The sequence below is a fragment of the Pelophylax lessonae genome, assembly GCF_965119305.1.
Source record: "Pelophylax lessonae genome assembly, chromosome: 4".
NCBI lineage: Eukaryota > Metazoa > Chordata > Amphibia > Anura > Ranidae > Pelophylax > Pelophylax lessonae.
In genome coordinates, this window is record NC_138771.1 from 304,170,999 (window position 1) to 304,196,662 (window position 25,664).

Genomic DNA, 25,664 nt, shown 5'->3' on the forward strand with positions numbered 1-25,664 from the left:
TCCTAACCTTAGGACTATTGTTTCTGACATAATATCCCTTACATACTGCTGCTGCTTCTTAGTTTTGTTAGGAACCCATCATTGTAAAAACACTAGGGGGGGGGGGGTACACTTTTTTTTTTCAAGTGATACTTTTTCTTCACAGTTATGAGTTTGGATGTACACGCTTCTTTTTCACTTGGGACTTACTTCATGAATTTTCATTTCAGTTTATATGTGTATACATATTTGATCACTTTATATAGTGCTGCACTTAAATATTTTTGATCTACACAACATGTCAGTTGGTGTGCTAGCAGCTTAAGTTTGTTTGTATTCAGTTAGCGCAGTTTGACATTTTTATTTTTTTAAAACAATATCTTCATTGAGGTGTAAGGCAGACACCACCTTAGGGAGAAAAGACTGGTTGGGTCGCAGAACAACCTTATCCCTATGAACGACCATGTAAGGCTAACGGCAGGACAGAACCACCAATTCAGACACTCTGCGAGCAGAAGTGATAGCCACCAGGAAAGCAACTTTCTGGGACAACACAGGCAGAGGTATTTCTCAGATTTTTTCAAAGGGAGGTCATTGCAAAACAGACAAAACAATTTTCAAATCCCACGAAGGCAAAGGGGCTCTTCGCGGGTGAGCCAGATGATGCACCCCTTGAATAACAGTGCGAATCAGGGAATTAGTCGCCAAGGGACGCAGGAAGAAAATGGCCAAGGCCGACACCTACCCTTTAATTGTGCCCGACGCCAAACGCTGTTCCACATCGTTCTGAAAAAAAGCCAGGACCCTCGCCAGCGAAAAGGAGCGAGGATGCAATCCTTGTGACTCACACCAGGCAATGTATGCCTTCCAGGTACGATGAGAAATCTTCCTGGAGGTAGCCTTCTGAGCTCTCAGCAAGGTAGGAATAATAACAGCAGCAGAGAGACCTCTGTCTCTCAACACCTGGCCTTCATCCGCCATGCCGTTAAAGCCAGAGACCGTAAAGCAGGGTGGAAGATCGGCCCTTAACCTCCTTAGCGGTATTCCCGAGCGTGGCTCGGGGTTAAATTTCAGAGCCAAAAGCGGTAACCCCGAGCCACACTCGGGGTACCGCCAGAAGCATCGCTGGATCCTGTAAGCAGGGTTACTTACCTTGTCACCGGGATCCAGGGATGTGTCCCGGCGGTTCTTCCTCCCGATCGTCTCCGTGCCCCGGCTTCCGTCTCCTGCGACGTGACATTGGCAGGGGGGTGGAACCGGCGGCAAATTCAAATGTAAATTACACCAAACACACAGATACAATACAAAAAAAAAAAAAAATCACAGTTTGCCCCCCAGTGCCCTTTCCTGCAGTTTTACTGTACTTTTTATATATATATATATATATATATATAATGTATACAGTTGGTTTGGGCTGCTCATTCACAAGAATTACATGCAAAATAATGGTACCGCTTTCAGCACCTAAAATCCGAAAAAGAATCATACCGCCAGGGAGGTTAAAGACAGCAGATCTTCTCAGAGGTAGCCGCCAGGGAGGCTCGACGACCATCTTGACAAGGTCTGCGTACCAAGACCGACGAGGCCAGTCTGGGGCCACCAGAATCACTCGTACCCGTTCCAGCGCAAACCTGCCAGAGGAACCTGGACAACAGCTGATACTGGTGCCAAGGCACCACCAATGCGTCCGAGGCGTCCGACAGAGGATCTCGAGCCCTGGCCATGAACCTTTCTGTTGAGAGAAGATGCGAACAGATCCACGTCCGGAGTCCCCCACCGGACACACAGGAGCGGAAACACCTCCGGATGCAGGGACCATTCCCCCTAATCCAAGGACTGGCGGCTCAGTCCGCCTGCCAGTTCTCCACTCCAGGAATGTGAACAGCAGAAATAGCTGGACATCTGCCTCAGCCCAAGACAGAAGCTTGGCCACTTCCCTGGCCACCCGGGCACTCCTGGTGCCCCCTTGGTGATTGATGTAAGCCACAGCCGTGGCATTGTCAGTTTGAACCCGAACCGGTCGACCGCGCAACCAAATCGCCCAATGGAGCAGGCAAAGATGTATCGTCCTGAGGTCCAGAACATTTATCGGCAAGGAGGATTCCTCCGACGACCACGTCCCCTGGGCACAAGGAGTGTCCAGTACTCCACCCCAGCCCCTCAGGCTGGCATTCCGTGGTGATCACCGTCCACAACAGGGGCAGAAAGGACTTGCCCCTGGTTCAGAGTGGGTGACAGAAGCCACCAGGAAAGCTTGATCCTCATGAGACGGCTCAAACACACCATCCTGTCCAAGGACTGGAGATCCCTGTTCCATTTGGCAAGAATCACTGCTTGCAGAGTCCTTGTGTGAAACTGGGCAAACGGGATCGCCTCGAAAGCTATAACCATCAGGCCCAGGGACCTAATGCAGGTCTGCATGGAGGAGAGATCGTTGTCCCTGAGGGACCTGATCTCGCCCTGCAAGGTCTGAAGTTTTTCCTCCGGGAGAAAAACCTTCGCTTGAGCGGAGTCCAGGACCATTCCCAGATATTACAGACGTACTGAGAGTCAGAGCTGACTTCCAGAAGTTGATGGTCCACCCGAACTCCTGGAGCGTCTGAACCGTGACCCTCAGATTACCCGACAGAGTGGCACACGAGCTCGCCCTCAACAAGAGATCGTTCAGATAACCGAGGACCGCAATCCCCCTCTTGCGCAGCAGAGCCAGCACCGGGGCCAAAATCTTGGTGAAGACCCTGGGAGCCGAAGCTAGACCAAAGGGTAATGCCACAAATTGAAAGTGCTCCTCCGCCACTGCAAAGCGGAGATACCGCGGATGACCTTCGCAGATATGGATGTGCAGTTACGCATCCTTTAATTCGATGGAGGCCAGAAAATCCCCTTGGCTTAAAGAGGCCACCACCGACCGGATGGATTCTATCCGGAACTTCTGCAACCGCACAAAGCGGGCGAACCTCGCCTTCCTTCCTGGGCACTGTGAACAGGTTTGAATAAAACCCACGAAATCTCTCCCGCTGTGGAACCGGGACAATAACGCCATGAGCAAGAAGATCTTTCACTGCCCCCTTGAGAGCCGTCAGGCAATCGGGAGACAGACGGAGATGTGAGGGAGAAGAACCTGTCTGCAGGGCGAGATCTAAATTCGATCTTGTACCCTGAATGAATCAGTTTGTGAACCCATTTGTCCTGAATGAGGGACAACCAGGGTTCCTGAAAGTAATGCAGACGTCCCCCCCCACCCCTGAAACAAGTGAAAGTACCCCTACATGCGGAAGGAGACTGGGTGGCAGCACCGGACTGACCGGCCTTGGGTTTACCAGACCAGGGCTTCTTGTTACCGCCGGAGGCCTTGAAGGATTTTCCTTTTTCCTGCGCCCCTGAGGCACGAAAGGGCCCCCGATGAGCCTTGAAGGAAGGACCCCGCCGTGTGCGGGTGATTTACCCTTCGCGTATTGGGGCAGGAGGGTACTCTTATTCCCTGTGAGACCCTTGACAATCTCATCCAAGGAGTCCCCAAAAAGGCGTTCCCCCCCCCAAATAGGGTATATCAGACACGGTCTTTTTAGAGGCATGGTCTGCCGACCAGCTCTTCAGCCACACCATACGGTGGAGTGCAATCCCCACCGCATACAATCTTGCGACCAGGGGAGGCTCGTCCAGGGCCGCATCACACAGATACACCATGACCTGGGCCATTTGGTCCGTGAGCTCAATGAGATTCGGAGGAAACGACTCAGCCAAGTTGCGCCTAAGCACCTTAAGCCATTCCGCGACCGTCTGAGACCAGCACGAAAGCGAATACCGGCTTGAGGAGTGAGCCCGCCACCAAGTACATGTGGCGGGAAAGTGACTCCACACGCCTATCCATCCGGTCTTAAAACCCCGGGGAGTCCTTCACGGGATAACCGTGGATTTATTCAACCTGGAAACAGTGTGGTCCACTTTAGGTGACACTTTCCAGCGATTGGAAGCAGGGTCCGCAAAGGGGTAACGGCGTTGAAAACGCTTAAGCACCGCCAGCACATCCTTCACATGACGCCACCATTCGTTCACGATATCATGAAACTCCTCTGGGCAGGGGAAAACTTGACCCGATTTCTGGGCTTTGCGGGACCTGAAACCCGCTTAACTGACAGGGTGGGCTCATCATCAATGTTCAAAGTCTCCCCAACGGAGCGAACAAGTGCTTCAACCAAAGTGCGTTCTCGCACTGCAGCGAGGGAAGGACTCCTTCTCCCCGTCTGAGTGTGCGGACAGGGGTCCCTCAGGGAGGGCAGTGTCCATGGCAACCATATCAGGCTCTGAATCAGAAGACTGAGCGGGCATCGGCCATTTTTGAACATTACCTTGTGACATCATAAGATCAACTTTGGATGCCAAAGTTTCAAAGGCTGCAGATAAAGAAGCTAGGGAAGGTGATCCGGATGTCCCGGATGCACAAACAAGATCAGTGGGGAAATTGTCACCCTGGGACTGCATTTTGGCAGAAATACAAAAAAAGGAACACTGGCCCTTTAAATCGGCGATTGCGTTCCGCATTGGGATCCCGCGCTGCTGCTGGAGTCCCCCTTTATATTGCCAGATAACTGAGAAAGCAATGTGTCTAAGGAAAAATGCCCAAAAAGCAATAAAACCCCTTATAGTGCCTGAGAGAGAAAAACAAACCAATCTCCACGCTTCTTCTGCAGCAAGGGAAAGATGGCTGGAGGAAGTGACCGAATTCACTAGAGGCTGAAAAGCGCCCTGAGCCACACAAACATGGATGCCAATAGAAAAGATATGGGAAAACACAGGGAAAATGGCTGCCACCCTTACAATGCGGCTGCCCACATACAAGATGGCGCCAAAAGCACATGTTAATGCAAAAAATGGCTGCTGCCCATACACTGATGCAGCCAGGCCTGCCCACAGCCAAAATGGCGGCCAAAAACGGTGCTGATAGTCAGGAGCCCAGGAACCCTGGCCACCACCGGAATCCACTACAGAAAGCCCCCAGGACAAGGTAGGAGCCCTACACCCCCCCCACACAGTGGATGCTGCTAGAGAGCCCCCATAAGGAGCAGGGAGGCAGGATCCTGTCTAGACCGGCCGGGGGGGACCACCCAGAGACCACCGCTCTGACATACCCAGGAGTGGGCCCACATCACCCCCCCCCCCCCCAGAATTCTGTCCCAGGGACACGAGGGTAGCATCACTCACCATACCATGGACCGCGGGCACCGATCCGATACAGCTCGCCTCCCACCCTGGGCAGGGGTCCTGTCAGCCAAGAAGGGACGCTGCAACACGGCGTTCCAGGTTGATGCGTCCCGGCAAAGAATTTCTCCGCAGGCTCGTCCCCATCCGTCGGGGCAGCGTCGTGGCAAAGCCTGGGCGGACCACAACCTGCACACGCTCGTAGGCCAGGCTGGGGTACCATAAGAATCTAGATTATCCAGTGCAAAGCCCAGCCCGGCTGTCACTTGTAGTTCTCCAGGAGGATCCCACTGACTAGCTAGCGATAGCGAGTAAAGAAAATAAAATAAACATTTTTCAAACAAAAAACAGACCGGAGTCCCAGCAGGGTATCCTAGGTCCTACTCCTGAGCTAGGCAGCAAGAAACTGATTAGTAAGCTCTAAGTGTCTGAGGGTAATGTCGAGAGGGACAGACCCTAAGGTGTGTCTAGTTAAATATTTTTAATGAAGTTTCACTACCTAGCCTACTCCTGCAGAGGGTGCCATTTCCCAATAGTGGTGAAACTTGGAAGAGGCTGCGTCTGTCAGAGGACGTAGGAGAAACCATACTCACCTAGATGGCTGCAGCACCAATTCCAGCTGCACTTGTTCCTCCACCACCTCCAAGACTGAAAACTGAGCAATCAAACACTGCTAATCGCCCAGTTCTCGATCCTCAACCTGTAGAGAGCTGGTGACTGTCAGTCACCGGCTCTCTGCTCATCCAGCGCCAGGCTGTGGAGGGGGCAGGAGCAGCTGGCTCACTTCAACCTACAACTAAGAAATTGCAAAGGCCATATTCCTAAGATATACTCATTCATTTTTCAGCCTGGATCATTTGGTAGAATATACTGTATGTCATCAGAATTTATCAGAACAGCAAATATGCATTTGGAAAATATTTCACTACTTTAGTCATTCATTAGCGCATAAAAAGAAAGAAAAAAGGGCAGTACGAGCCATGGTTACAGAAGTAGCATAAAGAAATGCAATTGTACTTGGGTCGCTATTTAAAGTTGTTTTATTAAAGATTTATAAAGTACAGCATTTCAAAAATATCCACAATTATTATAGCCATAACAGAACAAATGACCTGTATCATTTATTTTTAACAGTAGATCCCTGTTTTTTCATATTAAAGAAAACTGGGCAATATTTTTGATAAATACATGTTCCAATGCACTGCATTTACCTTATTTTTCATTATATATAAAACTGCATTATTATGACCCACATAGCCATCCCAAAACAGGGTTTACTGCATAGCTGAATGGACTGCCTATTAAAACTTAGACAATCAACAAGGGCTCATGGCTGTAGTGAAGGCTTTTAAGTAACACACTTGAGGTATTAAAGTAAACTTGTAAGCCGTCACTGCTGGATGGCTTTAATTCTTTTTGAAATCGCCGTCCTGGTAAAAGCATGCAGCAAGTTAGCATCCTCCTTTTATTTGGAGTGGGGTCTGCTTTGCTACATATTTTACACCTTTGTCTTAAAGACATTTTCTAATTTTAGCTATTAAATTACATTTGGTGAGTAGAATCATGATCCAAGGTTACCACACCCCAGACCCATGCCTATTGGTTATTTTGATCAAATATTTTACCAGCTTTCACAAACTGAATGAAATTTTCAGTTTTTATTCACAAAAAAAAAAAAAAAACCTTTAAATGATGTCTGATCCTAAAGTGTTACTAAACCCAGGACCCTGCATTCACTAGATCTGGTCTCCCACAGTACATGGAAATGCAATAGTTTTAGTAAATATAAACTGCTAAAAATATTTTCTCTCATCAGCAGTATATAGCTTCTATCAGTGTCTGATTAAAGCTTGTAGGAGGAGTTTTTATTCTACTCTGACTTTCCTATGAGGCTGCTGGGCCCTTGATCCTCTGTCTAGTCAGTGCTGATTGGCCCTTTGCTGATCACATGCACCCTAAAAGGAAAAAAAAAACTCTAGCAATACACACCAAACTGAGCATGTGCAGAGTGTTCCCATGGCTCTGTTCTATCAGGAGATGGTTTGGGGACAGTGGCAGGAGAGGAACAGAGAAGACAGGATCAAATATCCTTTTAACACAATGCAGAGGATTAACTCCTTATGTTCCACGGTGAGTATAATAAGCACGCTTTACTGCATATTCAGACTGATTTTACTGATGTGGGTTTAGTAACACTTTAATACAAAACATCTGCATTTGTTAAGGAGTAGCAGCTATAACACATATGAAGACAGGAGGGAGATTACGCCTTAGAATTTAAAAACTGTATTTTTTTTTTTTTATCTCAATATTTATAGAACATGCATGATCTGGAAAAGAACCAAGAAAACCTTCTATCTGGTGCTCAAAATGAACTCCGAAAGGAAATGGCTTTGTTACAGAAGAAAATTCTTATGGACACCGTAAGTTAAATTCTAGTGATTGCATTGTCATGCGAGACATTCAAAACAGTATTTTTTTTTTACTTTTAGCTTTATTATCAAAATATATAAGATAAATATAAAAATATTTTAAACTTATTTCATTCTTTTTCTTCTGTCAGCAACAGCAAGAGATGGCAAGTGTTCGAAAGTCGCTTCAGTCAATGTTATTCTGATGGCTCCCTGAAGGAATAACTTCTACCTATTTAAACATATAATTAAATGATTATCCACCAAAAAGAATACAAGTCCCATTTTGACTTCTGATTTTACAAAGTTCAATAATGGTTTGTTTTAAAGAAATATGAAATGTTAATATGTAAACAGGTTTGCTTTGTTTCTAGTGTACAGTATGTGATCTAAAACTTGCTAGTAGCAATGAACCAAGTTGTGTCTGTGTACATATACAGGTAAAGTGAGGAAAGGGAATGCAAAATAATAAGTAAATTATTAAGGCAAACCTTAACTGAAGTAGGCAAGCATTGAGTATGGGAGATAAAAGGAGGGGATTTACTAAAACTGAAGCACAATGAATCTGGTGCAGCTCTGTATAGAAACCAATCAGCTTCTAAGTTTTATTATCAAAGCTTAATCAAACAAGTGGTAGTTAAAAGCCGATTGGTTACTATGCATAGCTGCACCAGATTCTGTGTGCCTCAGTTTTAGTAAATCCCTCTAAAGTGAGTTAATAACTTATGAGCTGAAAAAGCAAGTCCCATGAAACTCTGAGTCACATGACTTGAAGCTGTAATGGCAGTGTACGGTGGTGTTGACTTCAGAAAAATGTTTAAAGTAGATGAAGACTACGCTGATGCCTGCTCCCATAATTCACAGCTGGTGCAAGTCACATGACCTGAACCAGAGTGCCATACAACCTGCTTTGTATAAGTTTCTGTTCACTCTATTGCAGCTGCTCTCCATCCCTAATTCCTGTGGGTTTGAATACAATGGACCTGAGTTTATGACTGCTTTAAGAATTTTTTGCTTACACTGTCTCAGAAAGTTTCTCCCATATCAAATACATTGGTATAAATTTAGATGTGTGAAAATGCAGAACCCACCAAAATAGCGACCCATGTTATTTTGTAAAGGTTTTATTAGATATGGAGTCTCAGCTGCCAAAAAATGAACAAATGTGTATTATCTCTGTCAGCCATGCAGACACTGTATCCCCAGCTATGTGCTATCCTCACAAGCCTGAGAACCTAAAGCTTTTCTACTGCATTTTGCCATTTGTATGTATTTTCGGTAATACTTTTTAGAGCTTTTAAAGTATGCTATGTTTCAAACAAAACACAGTTACCTGTACAAAATAAAACATTTTATTAAACATAAATGAATAAACTGTATCAATTCTATTTCATGTTTAAAACAAAAATAAACGAATCAGCTCCACGGAGCACAAATACCGCATGGCTTGGTACTTCACAAGATTATTTCCAGTTTAAGAACACTGTACAGCTGGATTCTAGCTCAGTGTTATAAGGGTTATTACAAGCAAGCAATAAAATAAAAATAAAAAATCACATTGGTCCAGGAGAATGTCTTTAATTCCTAGGTATGGTAGTTTTAAAAACTCATCTTTTTTATATTAGGAAACAAAATACAAATTAAAACTAATTTCCTTTTATGGTAAGAATGAGAAAATTTAGACCTGCTTTCATGGAGGAGAAGAAACGTGTAATTGTTAAACAATTAAAAGCTATAAATTAAATTTAAAAGCAAATCCATTTAGATCCAGAAATAATACATGATGTTGATTTCAGTAAGTTAGGTATATCTTTTGTTTTTGGCAAGCCCAATTTGCTAACCATTATCAATGTGAAGGAAATCAAATGCTTCAGATACAGCAAATTATCAAAATTGAAACAATACTGACAGAGAATACTGTCACTAAACATATGTTTGAGAAGAGCATTATATTACCCCGATATCTGTATCCTGTAACACTGCTCAAGTATAGAATCCAATGGACTTGCTCTTTTTTCAATTACATTTGAATTAAGAAAATGGATTGCCATACTGCCATTCATTAGGCAACCATTGATTTAAGTCTCATTGAGTCCTATTATTTTTATGGTACCATATAAATAGATGTTTTTGATTCCCCCCCTGTTTCTTTTCCTCCATTTGTTTTAGCAGTCAGTCAGTATGATTTTGATTTTGAACCTGCTCAGCAGCTGGGATAGGAGGGATTCTGAAGACAGATATCCGAAGGTGTGTTGATATTTGAAGACAAAGTCCTATGCAGTATCTTGTCAATTCCAACAATGAAATAACCTAAAAAAAAAAAATAAATACAATTAGTCTTATGTTCTTCTGAGTTCAATTCACAGAAATTATGAATTTCAGTCTCACTGTGCTTAAACACTAGTAAGGGACAATCTCGAATGATTGTTTGGCCTTCCAGATTATGTTCTGGAGGCCAGTGTCTTTCATGATAGGCACTTCATATCTTCTCTATGGCATAATGATTTAAAGCTGAAGTTAAGTATTTGTTTTTTTTTTTTTTGCTATACTGCACCAAATACAGTACATTAGTCAGGTGTAAGGATGTTTATCCCATTTCCTACAAGCAGCTGCCCCTAGTAAAAATCTTCCCCGCTGTGCTTTCACAGAGTTGATACTCTCCTGAGCATCTGTCTCCTGGTGCTGTGAAGGTTAACGGCAGCTACTTCTGAGAAACGTTGCACTGCTCCTCTGATCCCTTTGCCAGTTACAGAACTCTTACCAATATAGTCCAACAATGCATTGCATTCTAAATAGGCAGAAGAGATCCTGTCATTCAACTGTTCCACCCCTATACAAAGAACATGATGCACTGTGGGAGAATAATAGCAGAAGTTCGGTGAATGGCGGAGAGGGCAGAAGGGCAGGCGAATTGTGCTACTTTTCGCAGTGGCTGCTGTAAACCTTACAGCACCAGAAGGCAGCCACTCAGGACAGTATTCAGTGGCTCAGAGGAGGCACAGCAGATATTTTTATCAGAGGCAGCTGCCTGCAAATAATGGGATACACACCATTACATATAATGTGTTTGGTGCTATATCCGACAAAAACAAAAAAAAAAAACACACATACTTCAGCTTTACTGTTTTTACTAAATTTATTTCTGGAAAAAATAGGTAACAGTAAACACCCCTGGTCACTGAGGAATGGGATGGGGAAAGAAAGGAAAGCGAAGAAACTTCAGCTGCAATTATTTTGTAATCATTGCTCATAAAATACTTATAACAAGTATTTATGTAGTGCCAATAGCTTACGAAGGGCTTTACATACTGTACATTTATATCAGACCTGGTCCTCATGGTAATCAAACAACCAGAAAGAATAAACCGTGCTCTTATAACCCCCACAAAAAAATTATAGTGTCATCAAAACATGAATAAACATACCTGAAAAGTCCATAAGAAAAGACCAAATAAAGTGTTTAGTGCAAAAAACTTTAAAAGTAGTGAAAAGGTGACACCAAAGAAATGGTGTTCTTACTTTTCACCTGATAGGTAAAGAGCGCACGCACCAAAGATTTATGACCCCTTTTATTTTAGGAAGTCACAAAATGCTTTATAGGTCTTCAATTGGCAGTCTCTCACACCCAGCCGTGGAGTTCAGCTCTCTCAAACACTTAAACTGACAACGCTATCATGAATTGGCAGCCATTAGCGTTATGACTATATTGACAGGAACAGGCAGGATCAACCAGGTATCATACTACATAGCAATGGATGAAAGCCATTTTAGAAGCAGTATGCTACATATCAGCCATCATTAAATGGCGTCCCAAGAACGGACCGCATGATGCTTCCGCCTGAAACGTCAGGCCACCACTATTAACCACTTCCCGACCGCCCACAGTATATTTACTGCGGCAGACAGCTCCTCCTGGGCAAAGTGATGTAGTACTACGTCGCTAGCCCAGGAGAATGTAGGGGGCGAGCGCGCGCCGCCGGAGGCGCGCTTCCGCCCCTGCTTGTTCCCCTGTATCCCCGCGCGTGTGACCGGTGGGTCCGATGTCCGCCAGTCACTCACGATGTCCCGCTGGAGAGGGAGAAAGGCAGGCGGCTAATGTAAACAAAGCCGCCTGTCATTCTCCCTGGTGTAACAGCAGAGATCATACGATCCTGCTATGTAGGATCGTATGTCTCTGTGGTTACATGAAAAGCCACACCCCTTTACAGTTAGAAGCACGCCCCTAGGCACACATTTAACCCCTGCATCTCTAATAAAGTTAACTTCCTTCCCTGCCAGTGTCATTTTTACAGTAACACTGCATATGTATAGCACTGATTACTGTAGTAATGTCACTGGTACCCCCAAAAATGTCAGTCAAGGGTCCGAGCTGTCCGCCGCAATGTCGCAGTCCCGCAAAAAAAAAAAAAAAAAATCGCAGATCGCCGCCATTACTCGTTAAAAAAAAAAAAAAACCAAACAATAAAAATGACAAATCTTTCCCTTAATTAGTAAACGCAATGACTTTTTCGCAAACCAATCAAAATACACTTATTGCGATTTTTTTTACCAAAAATATGTAGCAGAAAACAAATTGGCCTAAAATGCTAAAAAATTTAGATTTTTACATTTTTTTGGGGGGAATTTCATATACAAAAATGTGAAAAATATTTTTTCAAAATTTTCGCTCTTTTTTTGTTTTTAGCGCAAAAAGTAAAAATCGCACAGGTGATCAAATACCACCAAAAGAAAGCTCTATTTGTGGGAAAAAAAGGACGTCAATTGTCCGTTAAAAGTCACGCAGTGCCGAATCGCAAAATAGGCTCTGGTCTTTGAGCAGCCAAATCCTCCGGGGCTTAAATGGTTAAGCAGTCATTGGTTTGCTGGGACCGCAGGTGTCCCAGCAACCAGTGACGTCCTGTGTGTGCGCTCCCAGCCAGGCCACGAGTTGGGGCTTGATGTCACGTGCGCGCCCTGCCTCCCTGCTCCTAACTGCGGCTCCCAACTCTCAGCCAGGCCGCGAGTTGGGGCGTGACATCACGTGCGCGCCCTGCCTTCTGCTGTTTGCGGCTCCTGGCTCTCGCATTTTCTGCCCCCAAAGGTATGTGGGGCACATTTTTAAGGGGGTTGCTTATTTTATAAAGTGCAGACTGATGGGCATATTTTGTTAAGGGGCACACTGATGGGCACATTTTGTTGTGCCCATTAGAGTGCCCCATAAAATAAAATATGCCCATTAGAGTGCCCCCTAACATGCTGTTACACCAGGGAGAATGACAGGCGGCTTTGTTTACATTAGCCGCCTGCCTTTCTCCATCTTCAGTGGGAGATCGCGAGTGACTGGCGGACATTGGAACCGCCGGTCACTCGCGCGGGGATGCCCATGAACGAGCGGGGGCGGGAGCGCGCCCCCAGCGGTGCACGCTCACCCCTATTGGCTCGCAGGCGAGTGACGTACCGGAGCATTGTATTTATATTTATTATATTGGAATTTTTTGAAGTTACAATAAGTACAGCACTATTGTAAAATACCTTAAAGAATTATATTCATTTTTTCATTTATTTTTTGCACTGTCTAGCACTTTAACCTTCCTAGCGGTATTCCCGAGTGTGACTCGGGGTAAGATTTTAGTGCCAAAAGCGGTAACCCCGAGTCACACTCAGGGTAGCGCTAGGAAGATCGCTGGATGCTGGAGGAGGTTTTACTTACCTTTTCTTCGGGATCCAGCGAAGACTGCGGGCGGTGTGCGGCGGCGGAGCTTCCTCCCGATCGTCTGCGAGCCCCGGCTTCCGGCGACGTGACGTCCGCCGGGGGGTGGAACCGGCGGCAAATTCAAATGTAAAATGCACCAAACACACTGATACCGTTCAAAATAAAATAAAATCATATTACATTGCCCCCCAGTGCCCTTTCCTGCAGTTTTACTGTACTTTTTATGTAAATATATATATATATATATATATATATATATATACATATACATACACACACACACACATATATATATATATATACATACACACACACACACATATATATATATATATATATATATATATATATATATATATACACAAGTAATTCTTGTGAATGAGCAGCCCAAACCAACTGTATACATTATATATATATATATATATATATATATATATATATATATATATAATATATGTATACATATATATATATATATATATATATATATATATATATATATATATATATATATATATATATAATAAATGTATACAGTTGGTTTGGACTGCTCATTCACAAGAATTACATGCAAAATAATTGTACCGCTTTCAGCACCTAAAATTCAAAAGAATCATACCGCCAGGGAGGTTAAGGAATCATACTTATTATTTTAATGATTGCACTGTTCAATACTGAGAAAAGTATATATCTTTAAATAGCACTTTACTTCAAAGTAAACATTCTCAGCAATTTTGCACACAAGAGCTAGCACTTTATTTTGAATACTCACAGCATTATTTGCACACTAGTACCAAGCACTTTAACTTCTAACCTAGTACAAATATTTTATCTATACCAGCTCCTTTTTTACTTTTGTACCTAATATAATCATTGTATTCATACAATTAAAAGGGACAGCAGGTAAATTATAGATTCAAATAAAAATAACCAAGCGCCTTCACAATAATAACAAATCATCTAAGTTTAAAGTTTGTCCTCATTCCATGAGCGTGCACAATATTGAAGCATGTTGCGTATTAATTTACTCGGTGTAACATTATCTTTCACATTTAAGAAAAAAAATTGGGCTATCTTTACTATTTTCTTATTTTTTTTTTTATTTAAAAAAGTGTATTTTTTCCCCAAAAAATTGTGTTTGTAAGACTGCTGTGCAAATACAGAGTGACAAAGTATTGCAACGATCTCTATTTTGTTCTCTAGGGTCTCTGCTAAAAGAAATATATATAATATTTGGGGGTTCCAAGTCATTTTCTAGCAAAACATACTGGTTTTAACTTGTAAACAAATGTCAGAAATAGGCCTGGTCCTTAAGTGGTAAATAACTATTACATGTTGGATAACTGTAAAACATACTTACTAGTGCTAACCACAAAACTATGTATTCATCAATAAAGCTGTTGAAGTACTGGTTTAGGAATAAAAGACCCGGTCCAATAAATGCGCTATCTTGAATATACAGTTCACTTTTGGTCATATGTGCCAGCTGAAAAAAAAAAAAAAAAAGTTGAAGAAAAACAAAACAGGAGACAACATTACATTTATACAAGTCATTGAGCTCATGCATTATTCTTTGTATTACATATGAAACACACTGAGAATGACACAAGCAGGCCACCTATTCATTATTAAAACAGAGTTCTGGCCTCAAAAGCAACTTTGGCCCATCCGCTTGCTGAAAATCACCTAAAAAAGAATTGGATAATCCCAATTTTTTTTTTCATTTACCTTGTTTTTGAACAAAATATACTTACCTTCCTTCCACTTCCTCCCCCTGCGGCCACGGCCCGCACCATCTCTTCCTGCTTGCATGGACTCCAGGGAGCTGAACGTCATCGCTCCCAGGATTCAATGCGCCTGCACCGGCCCCGCTCGTCACTTCCGGTGCAGGCGCGTCATTCCCTGCTAAACAGCTTCTGGGCATGCCCAGAAGCTGTGCAGGGATGACGTGCCTGCACCGGAAGTGACGAACGGGGCCGGTGCAGGGCATTCTGGGACCGAAGAGGACGCCCTGGCTTCAGCTGCCCACACCTGAGATGGCAGCGCTGGACAAGAAATTTTCAAAGTATTTCTTCTAAAAGGTAATTGAAACCTGGGACAGTTCAGAGGCTATCATTGCTGCAATGCACTAGCCCTGACTGTCCTGGGGGTATTTTTATCTAAAAATGTTTTTTGAGGCCGGAACTCCGCTTTAACCAATCACAAAATGACACAGATGTTACTGAATGAAATCCATGATAAATTAAATGCCATACCAACCATATAAAACCCCACCCACTGCTGGGCAACATGGGTGAAAAACTGCCTGGTTTGGCAATCTGCCCCAGGATAATTATTTTGCAAGTGAAATAGCACCTTCTGAAGTCAGAATGTTTTATACAGATGACAAATCGGTTTCTCCAGTGAGGAAAACACAAAACAACAGTGTAACCTAGCAACATAGAAACAAAATGTATAGTTTTCTTTCCTCAAGAAACAGATTTTATGGCAATTGCAAACATCCTGTTCTCTTTCTCATTCATTAACCACTTGACCTCTGTAAGAGTTTACCCTCTCATGACCAGGCTATCTTTAGCACTGCGCTATTTTAACTGGTAATTGCACGGCCATGCAATGCTGTACCCAAACAAAATTAATTTTTTTTTCCACAAAAAAAGAAAAAAAAATTATTTTTTTTTTACTTTCTGCTACAAAACATATCCAATAAAAAAAAATGGGATTTTTGACTAACCGTAAGATCCATTTCTATGGTGTTCATTGACAGACACAGCTCCTGATGTTCATAACCATTGGGTTATACTACCCCCTACAGGAGTAGGACACTAGGCAGAAAAAGAATCTAAAACCTTAAGATTAAATACCACGCTCAAACAAGTAACACACACTTCATATATATAGTGAATATGCAGAATCAACCAATATTGTACAAAGTAAGTGAATGGTGGGTAAAGTGATAAAATAAAGTCTCTAGTGCAATGAAGTCACAGAGGATATCCCAATCTAAAGAGGGTTATTTTAATGGACACTGGTAAATGTTCAGATAGGTGCAGATACAGTTCACCTTCACCTTAGGACTTCCACCCAGTGTGCACAAATTCCGCTTACCGGATATATCAGACCCCTTAATTACAGGCGGTCGGATAAAGCGATGCTCTCAATTCAATGGTTTGGACAGAAAGGCATTTCCAATGTTATGACACCATCAAAATTATATATCCGGCTGGTATCTTCCTGAGATAAACTCCGATGGGATGTAGTACAGATCAGCCAGTAATTCATATTTGTACCAAGGGTATATTTGGAGAGACAAAAGAAGAAGCCCTCATGGCTCAATATATTGTTTATTTAAAACAAGAGATTGCACTTACTACAAGAAATCTTCAGTAATTGCCAGTAGCAGTAAAGACCGCGGCTTCCAACAGGGGATACCGCTTCCCCGTTCCACCTGCGTTTCAAAGGAAACCGGAAGTTGCGTAGATGCAATCCCACGTCCCGACGTGTTTCGTCAGCGCGTAGCCAACGTCATCAGGGGTCATATCACTTTATCCACCATTCACTTATTTTGTACAATATTGGTTGATTTTGCATATTCACTATATAAATGAAGTGTGCGTTACTTGCTTGAGCGCGGTATTTAATCTTAGGTTTTTATATTGTACGTTTTTTCACGTTTTACGTTGCTGCTCACTTGTTGGAAAACTTTCCACACACACATTGATAATTCACATTATACACATTCACTACCAATTATCTTATGCGCAGTTGGTTTAGTGATTAACACTAATTACCCTAGAAAAAGAATCTAGCTACGCCTATGGGGAGTCCCAGGGGGTATACTCCCTCTCCCTGCTATGGGTACTCAGTTTTGTTACAAGCAGTGTCAGAAGAATTACAACTCCACAGAGGGATGGGTGCTGTGTCATCAGAGAAAAGGATTTTACAGTAAGTCAAAAATCCCATTTTCTCTTTCGTTCATTGACGGGACACAGCTCCCGATCTTCATAACCATTGGGACATCCCAAAGCAGTGTTAAAAATGAGGGGTGGGAAGAGAAATAAATTCCCCAGGCTAAACAGTAGCCAACCAGGCAACAGGAGCTCAACCCAAAACAACTGGAGCCCACCTGAAAAAAACAATACACACTAAAAGAGGATCAGGTTCTCTAAACAGCAGCCTGCAAAACCTTGCGGCCAAAAGAAGCATCTGTAGATACCAACACATCCACTTTATAGAACTTTGTGAAAGTGTGCACCAACGACCAGGTGGCCGCCTTGCAAACCTGCGTCACTGACGCCTGATGACGGAAGGCCGAAGAGGCACTAAGCGCCCGAGTAGAGTGCGCCTTGACAGGGAAAGGAGGAACCTGACCCTTGATGGAATAGGCCTGAATCACCGTCTATCTAATCCATCTGGAAATGGCTGCAGAGGAAGCGGACAACCCTTTCCAAGGCCCATCCGTGAGCACAAAAAGAGACTCTGTAGCTCCCGGGTACACCCTAATTGCCCGGAACACATCCAAGGCATGCAAGGCAATTTCCTTCGGATGTTTGGCCTGGGACACAGGGAAGGCAACACAATGTCTTCATTCAAATGAAAATCAGAGAAAACCTTTGGGAGGAACGACGGACAGGGGCGAAAAACCAGCTTATCTCTGTGAATCACCAAGTAAGGTGAACGACAGGATAGCACCGCCAATTCTGACACCCTGCGCGCAGAGGTGATAGCCACCAAAAATGCCACCTTCTGAGACAGCGTAAGCAAGGTAATCTCCAGAGGATTCTCAAAAGGAGGATTCTGGAGAACCAAAAGCACCAAATTGAGGTCCCAAGGTGGCAAATGGGACCGCACTGGAGGAACCAAAAGGTCGGACACCCTGAAGAAAGGTATGCACCAGGAAGTGTGTGGCCACGGGTCGTTGGAAGAAAACCCCCAAAGCCGACACCTGCCCATTGATGGTACTCAAGGCCAATTTCTGTTCAACCCCCCATTGAAGGAAGCTCAAAATCTGAGCCTCCGAGAAGCAGTGAGGATTAACCCCAAGAAACTCACGCCACGCAATGTACGTCTTCCACTTACGGTAGTAGATCTTGCTAGAAGTAGATTTCCTAGCTTTTAACAGTGTTGGAATCACTGACTCCGATAAACCTCTACCCATCAGCACCCGGCTTTCAACAGCCAAGCCATTAAAGCCAGCGACTGTAAAGCAGGATGGAAGATTGGTCCTTGGGACAGCAGATCCTCCGTGAGAAGAAGCTTCTAAGGAACGTCGGCGACCAACCATACCAGATCGGCATACCAAGCCCGGCGAGGCCACTCCAGAGCCACTAAGACATGAAACCCTTCTGTCTCAATCCTGCATAAAAGTCTTGGCAAAAGATTGAGAAAAGGGAAGGCGTAAATCAGACAATATTGACCCCACGGGGCCACCGGCGCATCTGTGGCAGCCGCCAGAGGATCCCGTGACCGAGCCACAAACCTCTGTACCTTTCATTTGGGCCGAGACGCCAACAGATCCACCTCAGGGATGCCCCACCGGAGACACAACTGATGAAACACCTCCGGATGAAGGGACCATTCCCCTTGGTCCAACGCCTTCCAAATGAGGTAATCTGCCTTCCAGTTTTCTACCCCGGGAATGTATATGGCGGAGGGCTGTAACGAAACGTTCTGCCCACCTTAGAATGCCGGCTACCTCCCGAGCCACCAGTACACTTTTTGTGCCCCCTTGGTGATTGACATAAGCCACGGCCGTGGCACTGTCCGATTGAATGCACACTGGACATCCCTGAAGACGATCCATCCAATGGTCCAGGCACAGTCTGATCACTCGGAGTTTCAAGACATTGATCGGTATTCTTGACCCTTCCAGTTTCCAGATCCCCTGAGGAGAATTATTGCTGAGGACGCCTCTCCAGCTGGACAGGCTGGCATCCGTGGTGATCACTGTCCAATACAAGGATTTGCTCAGCCAAAGTGCCGGAGAACAAAGCCACTATATCAGGGACGACTATATCAGGGACGATATTTTGGTCAATGCATATCGGTATCGGCCGATATGGGTCGATATTTTTGTAGTTAAAAAATTATTATTTTTTTTTACTCTACAGGTACTCTTTCTTGTGAATGGATCTGGGGGTCTAAAAGACCCCAAATCCCTCCTCTGCACTTAAAAACATTCAAAACGCCAAGTTTGGCTGTTTTGAATGCTGTAATTTTTATTAATCTGGTGCCAGACAGTACCCGGAAGTGATGTCCCTCATGACATCACTTCCGGGTTTTTGCATGGAGACCCGATCAGAGCCGAATGCGGCTTTTTTCGGGTCTTCAGTGGCTGTGCAGGCTGGTTGCCCGGGTCTCCCAGGAGAACAGGAGACCCGGGCGAGCCGCGGAAGGGGGCGGGAGGGACGTCACCTCCCGCTCCTTGTAATTACAGCCGAGCGGCTTTGCAGCCACATCAGTTGTCATTACAAGACAGCCGACCGTTGGCTATGGACGTCGGTACCTGGGTGATGCCTCTGTGGCATCTGTGGCAGCCGCCAGAGGATCCCGTGACCGAGCCACAAACCTCTGTACCTTTCATTTGGGCCGAGACGCCAACAGATCCACCTCAGGGATGCCCCACCGGAGACACAACTGATGAAACACCTCCGGATGAAGGGACCATTCCCCTTGGTCCAACGCCTTCCAAATGAGGTAATCTGCCTTCCAGTTTTCTACCCCGGGAATGTATATGGCGGAGGGCTGTAACGAAACGTTCTGCCCACCTTAGAATGCCGGCTACCTCTCGAGCCACCAGTACACTTTTTGTGCCCCCTTGGTGATTGACATAAGCCACGGCCGTGGCACTGTCCGATTGAATGCACACTGGACATCCCTGAAGACGATCCATCCAATGGTCCAGGCACAGTCTGATCACTCGGAGTTTCAAGACATTGATCGGTATTCTTGACCCTTCCAGTTTCCAGATCCCCGGAGGAGAATTATTGCTGAGGACGCCTCTCCAGCTGGACAGGCTGGCATCCGTGGTGATCACTGTCCAATACAAGGATTTGCTCAGCCAAAGTGCCGGAGAACAAAGCCACTATATCAGGGACGACTATATCAGGGACGATATTTTGGTCAATGCATATCGGTATCGGCCGATATGGGTCGATATTTTTGTAGTTAAAAAATTATTATTTTTTTTTACTTTACAGGTACTCTTTCTTGTGAATGGATCTGGGGGTCTAAAAGACCCCAAATCCCTCCTCTGCACTTAAAAACATTCAAAACGCCAAGTTTGGCTGTTTTGAATGCTGTAATTTTTTTTAATCTGGTGCCAGACAGTACCCGGAAGTGATGTCCCTCATGACATCACTTCCGGGTTTTTGCATGGAGACCCGATCAGAGCCGAATGCGGCTTTTTTCGGGTCTTCAGTGGCTGTGCAGGCTGGTTGCCCGGGTCTCCCAGGAGAACAGGAGACCCGGGCGAGCCGCGGAAGGGGGCGGGAGGGACGTCACCTCCCGCTCCTTGTAATTACAGCCGAGCGGCTTTGCAGCCACATCAGTTGTCATTACAAGACAGCCGACCGTTGGCTATGGACGTCGGTACCTGGGTGATGCCTCTAGCTAGGCAAAATATTGGCAATATCAGTCACCTTGGTGGCTGATTCCGATATATCAGGGAAAGTGCATATCAGCCCTCGATATATCGGCTTTGCCGATAATCGATCTCTAGTGCAAACTAAACCGCCTCGAAGGTAGACACCATCAGTCCTAGCACCTGAATGCAAGTTCGGAGGGATAACCATCTGCTGGACAGCAGGAGACGAATTGCAGGGTCCACCACCGGTGGAACAGTCCTCTTCTTAATAAGGGACTCCTCATAGGGGTAACGCCTAGTAAATCGCTCAGGGACCCCAAGGGGACGCTTTGGTCATCCCAGTTTAGAGACTATTTTGTCACAATAGGCGGGGAAAGGAAACACCTTTGCCACTCTGGATGGCTTACGAGTGCCACAGGGAACCTGTGCCTCCGTCGCAGCTGTGTCCTCCATCTTTAAGGGCACAGCACGGTTGCAGATGTGGAGGAATCATCCTCACTATCTGAAGATTCTGGGCGCATAGTTACAGATCCAGTAGGGTGACCCACGTCTATGGCGGCTAAATCAGAGTCAGGATCTGATGATACAGAGGAGGCAGGGGAAGGCGGGGGGGGGGGGCACTGTTTGTTAGCCCGTCGCCCGAAAACCACCTCCACCCAGGACACAAAAGACTCTAGGACCACCGTCCACCAGGACCACAGTCAGTGCATCGATGGATGGTTGGGACCCTGAGGGCCCCGCAGCTTTACAGAGGGGGTCATGTGGGGATATATGCTCCAAAGACTCTATGAGTCACCAGGGAGACTCCAAAAAAAGCTTAAAACACTGTAAAGGCACCAGCTGGTCGCCAGGCACAAGGCACCAAGCGATCCTCAGTAGAGAGGGAGAGGATCCCACCAGACACACCACCCAGCAGAAAAAGGCACCTGCGGCCACCAGGAGAATCTGTACTCCATGCGCAGCGATCAGGAAGTGAAGAGATCTAGGAGTCAGCACCAGGGGATGAGGAGGGGCTCCCACCGCCATAATCGCCGCACATTGGGCAACGCTGTCATGGCCGCTATTTTCAATGGCAAACCATTGCAAAATGGCTGCCGGACTACACAAACATGGCCACCATGCAGAGAAACACACAGGCTACATCAAAATGGCGGCACCAGGAGGGATCCCTAGGCCTCAAGGACAGGCCCAGGCAGGACGGAGGGGCCTTGCAGGAGCCCCCACCAGGTAAAACCCCCCCTCCACAGATGATCGTCCGGACGCTGGTGGCGCACCCCCCCCCGCCTCTATTGCCAGCATAGCACCCTGACCCCACCCCAGGAGATGGTCCAGACCACCCACACAGCCCCAGCATAAGTGGAGGGAGGGGAGGAGGATGGGGGACAGATGAAAGGGGGGGGACCCAGGGGTCCGACCGTTCCAAGGAGGGGCCCACGTCCACCCCTAAACCCTCCATAGGGAGAGGGGGGGGAAGCTACTCACCATACCAGGAACCAAGTGGGCACTGCTCCAGGCAGAGCCCCTCTCCATCGAAATGGGGGGGCTGTCGGCCAGGAGGAACACTGTGACTCAGACCGAGACTCGTCATATGTGACCTCACGAGGCGTTTAACTCACAGCCAGCCCCCGTCCAGTGGGGCTATGTCGTGGCTGACCTAGTGCGGAACGGAGGTCTGCATGCACTCGCTGGCCAGACTGGGGCGACCAATGGATCTAGATTAGATTATCCAGCCTTTCTCCCAGTCCGGCAGTTAATTGAAGATCTCGCAGGAAAAAAAAACAGGAGAAAAAATTTCTCTCTAAAAAGAAAAAAATTTGCCAGGACCAGAGAATCCAGCAAAGAACTAGGTCCTTACTCCTCTGACTAGGCAGAAAAAAGTACCTATAGCAAGGAGAGGGAGTATACCTTTATATTTATCTGCCTAGTGTCCTACTCCTGTAGTGGGTAGTATAACCCAATGGTTATGAAGATCAGGAGCTGTGTCCGTCAATAAACAAAAGAGAAAAATCGAATGTAATCATACATTTTGGCAAAAATGTATCGTTCTATATGTTTTTGATAAATTCCAATAAGTGTATATTGATTGGTTTACCTGAAAGTTATAGTGGCTACAAACTATGATATATGCTGGATTATTTTTTTTTTTTTTAACTACGAATGGCTGTGATCAGCGACTAATAATGGGACTACGATAGTGTGGCGGGAAATCGGACCTTAACTGAAGATGGGGTGAACTAATTGTCACTGACCTCACCAGTTACATTGTTAGTGATCAGTGATAATATTCTACGTTCTGTTACTGTACTAATGACCCTGGCTGGGAAAGGGTTAACATCTAGAGCAATTAAGGGGTTAAATGTGTGTTTAACTAGGTTTAATGTGTGTAAAATGTGTTGCTTTTACTAATAAATCTCCAAGTTTCTCATCCCTGCATTGCAGGGATAAGAAACAGAGAGATCATTCTCTCTGTACAAAGCTCTGTGTTGATTGTCAACACAGAGCTCTGAGCTGTGATTGCACACGGCTGATCAACAGGTCCCGACCATGAATCATTGGCCGGGATGACAGGCTCCTGTTGTGTACAATCACAGCGCATGCTGGCAGGGGCACAAAATCCGGAAGCAGGCAGAGAAGTGGGTATGTCGCTTTGCCTGTGCAGGCCGCCCTTCCGCAGTACATTGCAGGAGGGTGGTCCACAAGTGGTTAGGGGCACAAGATTCTGTTATTCTGAGACAACTGGGACAGCCACAATCAGTCCAACTGAGGGGTGAACAATATAACTGGGGGCAGCCTGCAGCTAAAAGAAGCTGCCTGAAGGACATTACAACCCAAGCTAACATCAGGTAAGGCCTGAACATCTAACTGGTAGAACTTAGAGAACATATGAAGAAAAGACGAGGTGGCCACCTTGCAAATCTAAGTAACAGTTGCCTAAGGCCAAAAAGAGTATAGTACACCTCGGCAGGAAAGGTTGGAACCTTTACTTAAACACCTTAACCATGTATGGTAATCTTTCTGAGCCACCGTGAAATGGTGAAGCAAGAAGCTGGTTCCCTTTTACAGGGACCACATACAGAGAGATGGAAGAACGATGTACTAGCTGAGGTGAACAGCCCAAACCCCCTTAGGAAGAAAGGAGGCTCCTGGATTCAACACCACCTTATCCCTGTGTAAGACCAGACAGAGTTCTTTACAGCACAAAACTGCCAGTTAAGAAAAATGCCTTGCAGAGGTGATGGCAGGGAAAGTAACCCTGTGGGTGTGTGTAGAAAGGTTTATATATGTAATAGGTTCAAAAGGCAAGCTCTAAAGAGTCAAGAGAAACAAATCTGAAAACAGGAGGAGCCAAATTAGAGACACCCTATATGAAAGTCATGACCAATGAATAGGAGGCTACCGGACTTTGTTATAAGACTTCAAATAACAAGATTTGACCCTTAAGCTGGATACACACTATAAGATTTTCTGAAGACTTTTTCCTTCAGATTTACCTTTTCTATGTAGTACAAGGGCCTGCCTGATTGCAAACAAATTGAAAGTGTTTAGGTTTGACATCATATTATATGGTTTTGGTAAGTCTGAAGGAAAAAGTCTTCAGAAAATCTTATAGTGTGTATGGCCCTTTAATGGTACTGACTGCAAAAAAGTCAGGATTATTCCCACAGAGTATTTCCTGTGGTAAAAGAGTATTAAGTAGGTGAAGTATGTCATGCCAATCCATTTGCGACGCTTGACTTTTCAAGATATAGACTTCCTTGATTTTAACAGCATTGGAAAGGACTGGAACAAAGTGCTATGCAGCACTTACAAGGCATTTAGATGAATGCTTACTAAAATGTTTCAATACCTATACTCCATAGCTAACATTCTATATATGTATAATAGTGTAAATTCCCTTTTTTGTGATTATACAGTATGTATGAAGAGCTGAATGCTTATTCAGTGCAAATATGTACTGTAACCCAAACCATAAATAATTTCGGACTTCTTACATCATCTGGAACAATAGTAACTTCTAGCCGATTGCAATGCATGAATTGTGCTTTGAACATGTCTGTTGTATAAAATGCTTCACTAAAGAAACGGTGAAAAACTTACCACAAGCTTAATAGTGATCTTGGCACTTACAAACCCAAATGTTAGTGTGTAAAGACATGGATGATTGTGTAATAAATCTGTTGTTGATTTTACATAGATCATTAATCCCAATGTAAGCACCAGTCCAATATGGAGGCCAGGAGATAGTACACTTGTTCCCTGCAAGAATAAAAAAAAATGCTTATTGTACTTTCAGTTTTCATATATATATATCTATATAGCAATTTTGTTTTTTGGCTGCGAGGGCTGTTTTTACTTAATTGCAGTTAACAACAAAACCACTTTAGCACAAATGGGCTTACATGATAAGACAAGTAAAGCAAAGCGTGGTAAATCACTATAATCTGATTACATTTTACTGTAATATTCAATTAAAAGATCCCCTTAGATTATGGTGGTGGTATTACTGAAGGGGCTGATGCAGTGTTGACCTCAAAAAGTATTTTATTACAGTTACGCAATTTTTACGTTGGATAATGGGCTATCATTACAGATCAACATCTGCCATCATTAATATCTTATTGTACACAGCTTAAAAAATTAAAGGAACACATTTTAATCAGAGTATAGCATCAAGTTAATTAAACTCCTGGGATATTAAATTGGTCAGTAGCAGAGGGGGTTGTTAATCAGTTTTAGCTGCTTTGGTGTTAATTATATTACAGGTGCACTAGATGGGCAACAATAACATCCAAAACACGAA

The 25,664-nt window shown here is 44.6% G+C and overlaps 2 protein-coding genes across 2 annotated transcripts in view; one reads left to right on the top strand and one right to left on the bottom strand.

The window, feature by feature from the left end:
* Positions 1–8,113, top strand: part of SYCP3 (synaptonemal complex protein 3) — a 70,097-nt gene extending 61,984 nt beyond the window's left edge. Inside the window, exons 6-7 of the mRNA XM_082256747.1 lie at positions 7,497–7,601; positions 7,742–8,113. Coding sequence (XP_082112873.1) covers positions 7,497–7,601; positions 7,742–7,795 — 159 coding nt within the window. The 3' untranslated portion in view covers positions 7,796–8,113. The remainder of the gene's footprint in view (positions 1–7,496; positions 7,602–7,741) is intronic.
* CHPT1 (choline phosphotransferase 1) overlaps positions 7,653–25,664 on the bottom strand; it is an 83,745-nt gene continuing 65,733 nt past the window's right edge. The window contains exons 6-9 of the mRNA XM_082256746.1: positions 24,962–25,120; positions 14,642–14,767; positions 9,789–9,899; positions 7,653–7,821 (exon numbers count right to left, since the gene is read on the bottom strand). Coding sequence (XP_082112872.1) covers positions 7,777–7,821; positions 9,789–9,899; positions 14,642–14,767; positions 24,962–25,120 — 441 coding nt within the window. The 3' untranslated portion in view covers positions 7,653–7,776. The remainder of the gene's footprint in view (positions 7,822–9,788; positions 9,900–14,641; positions 14,768–24,961; positions 25,121–25,664) is intronic.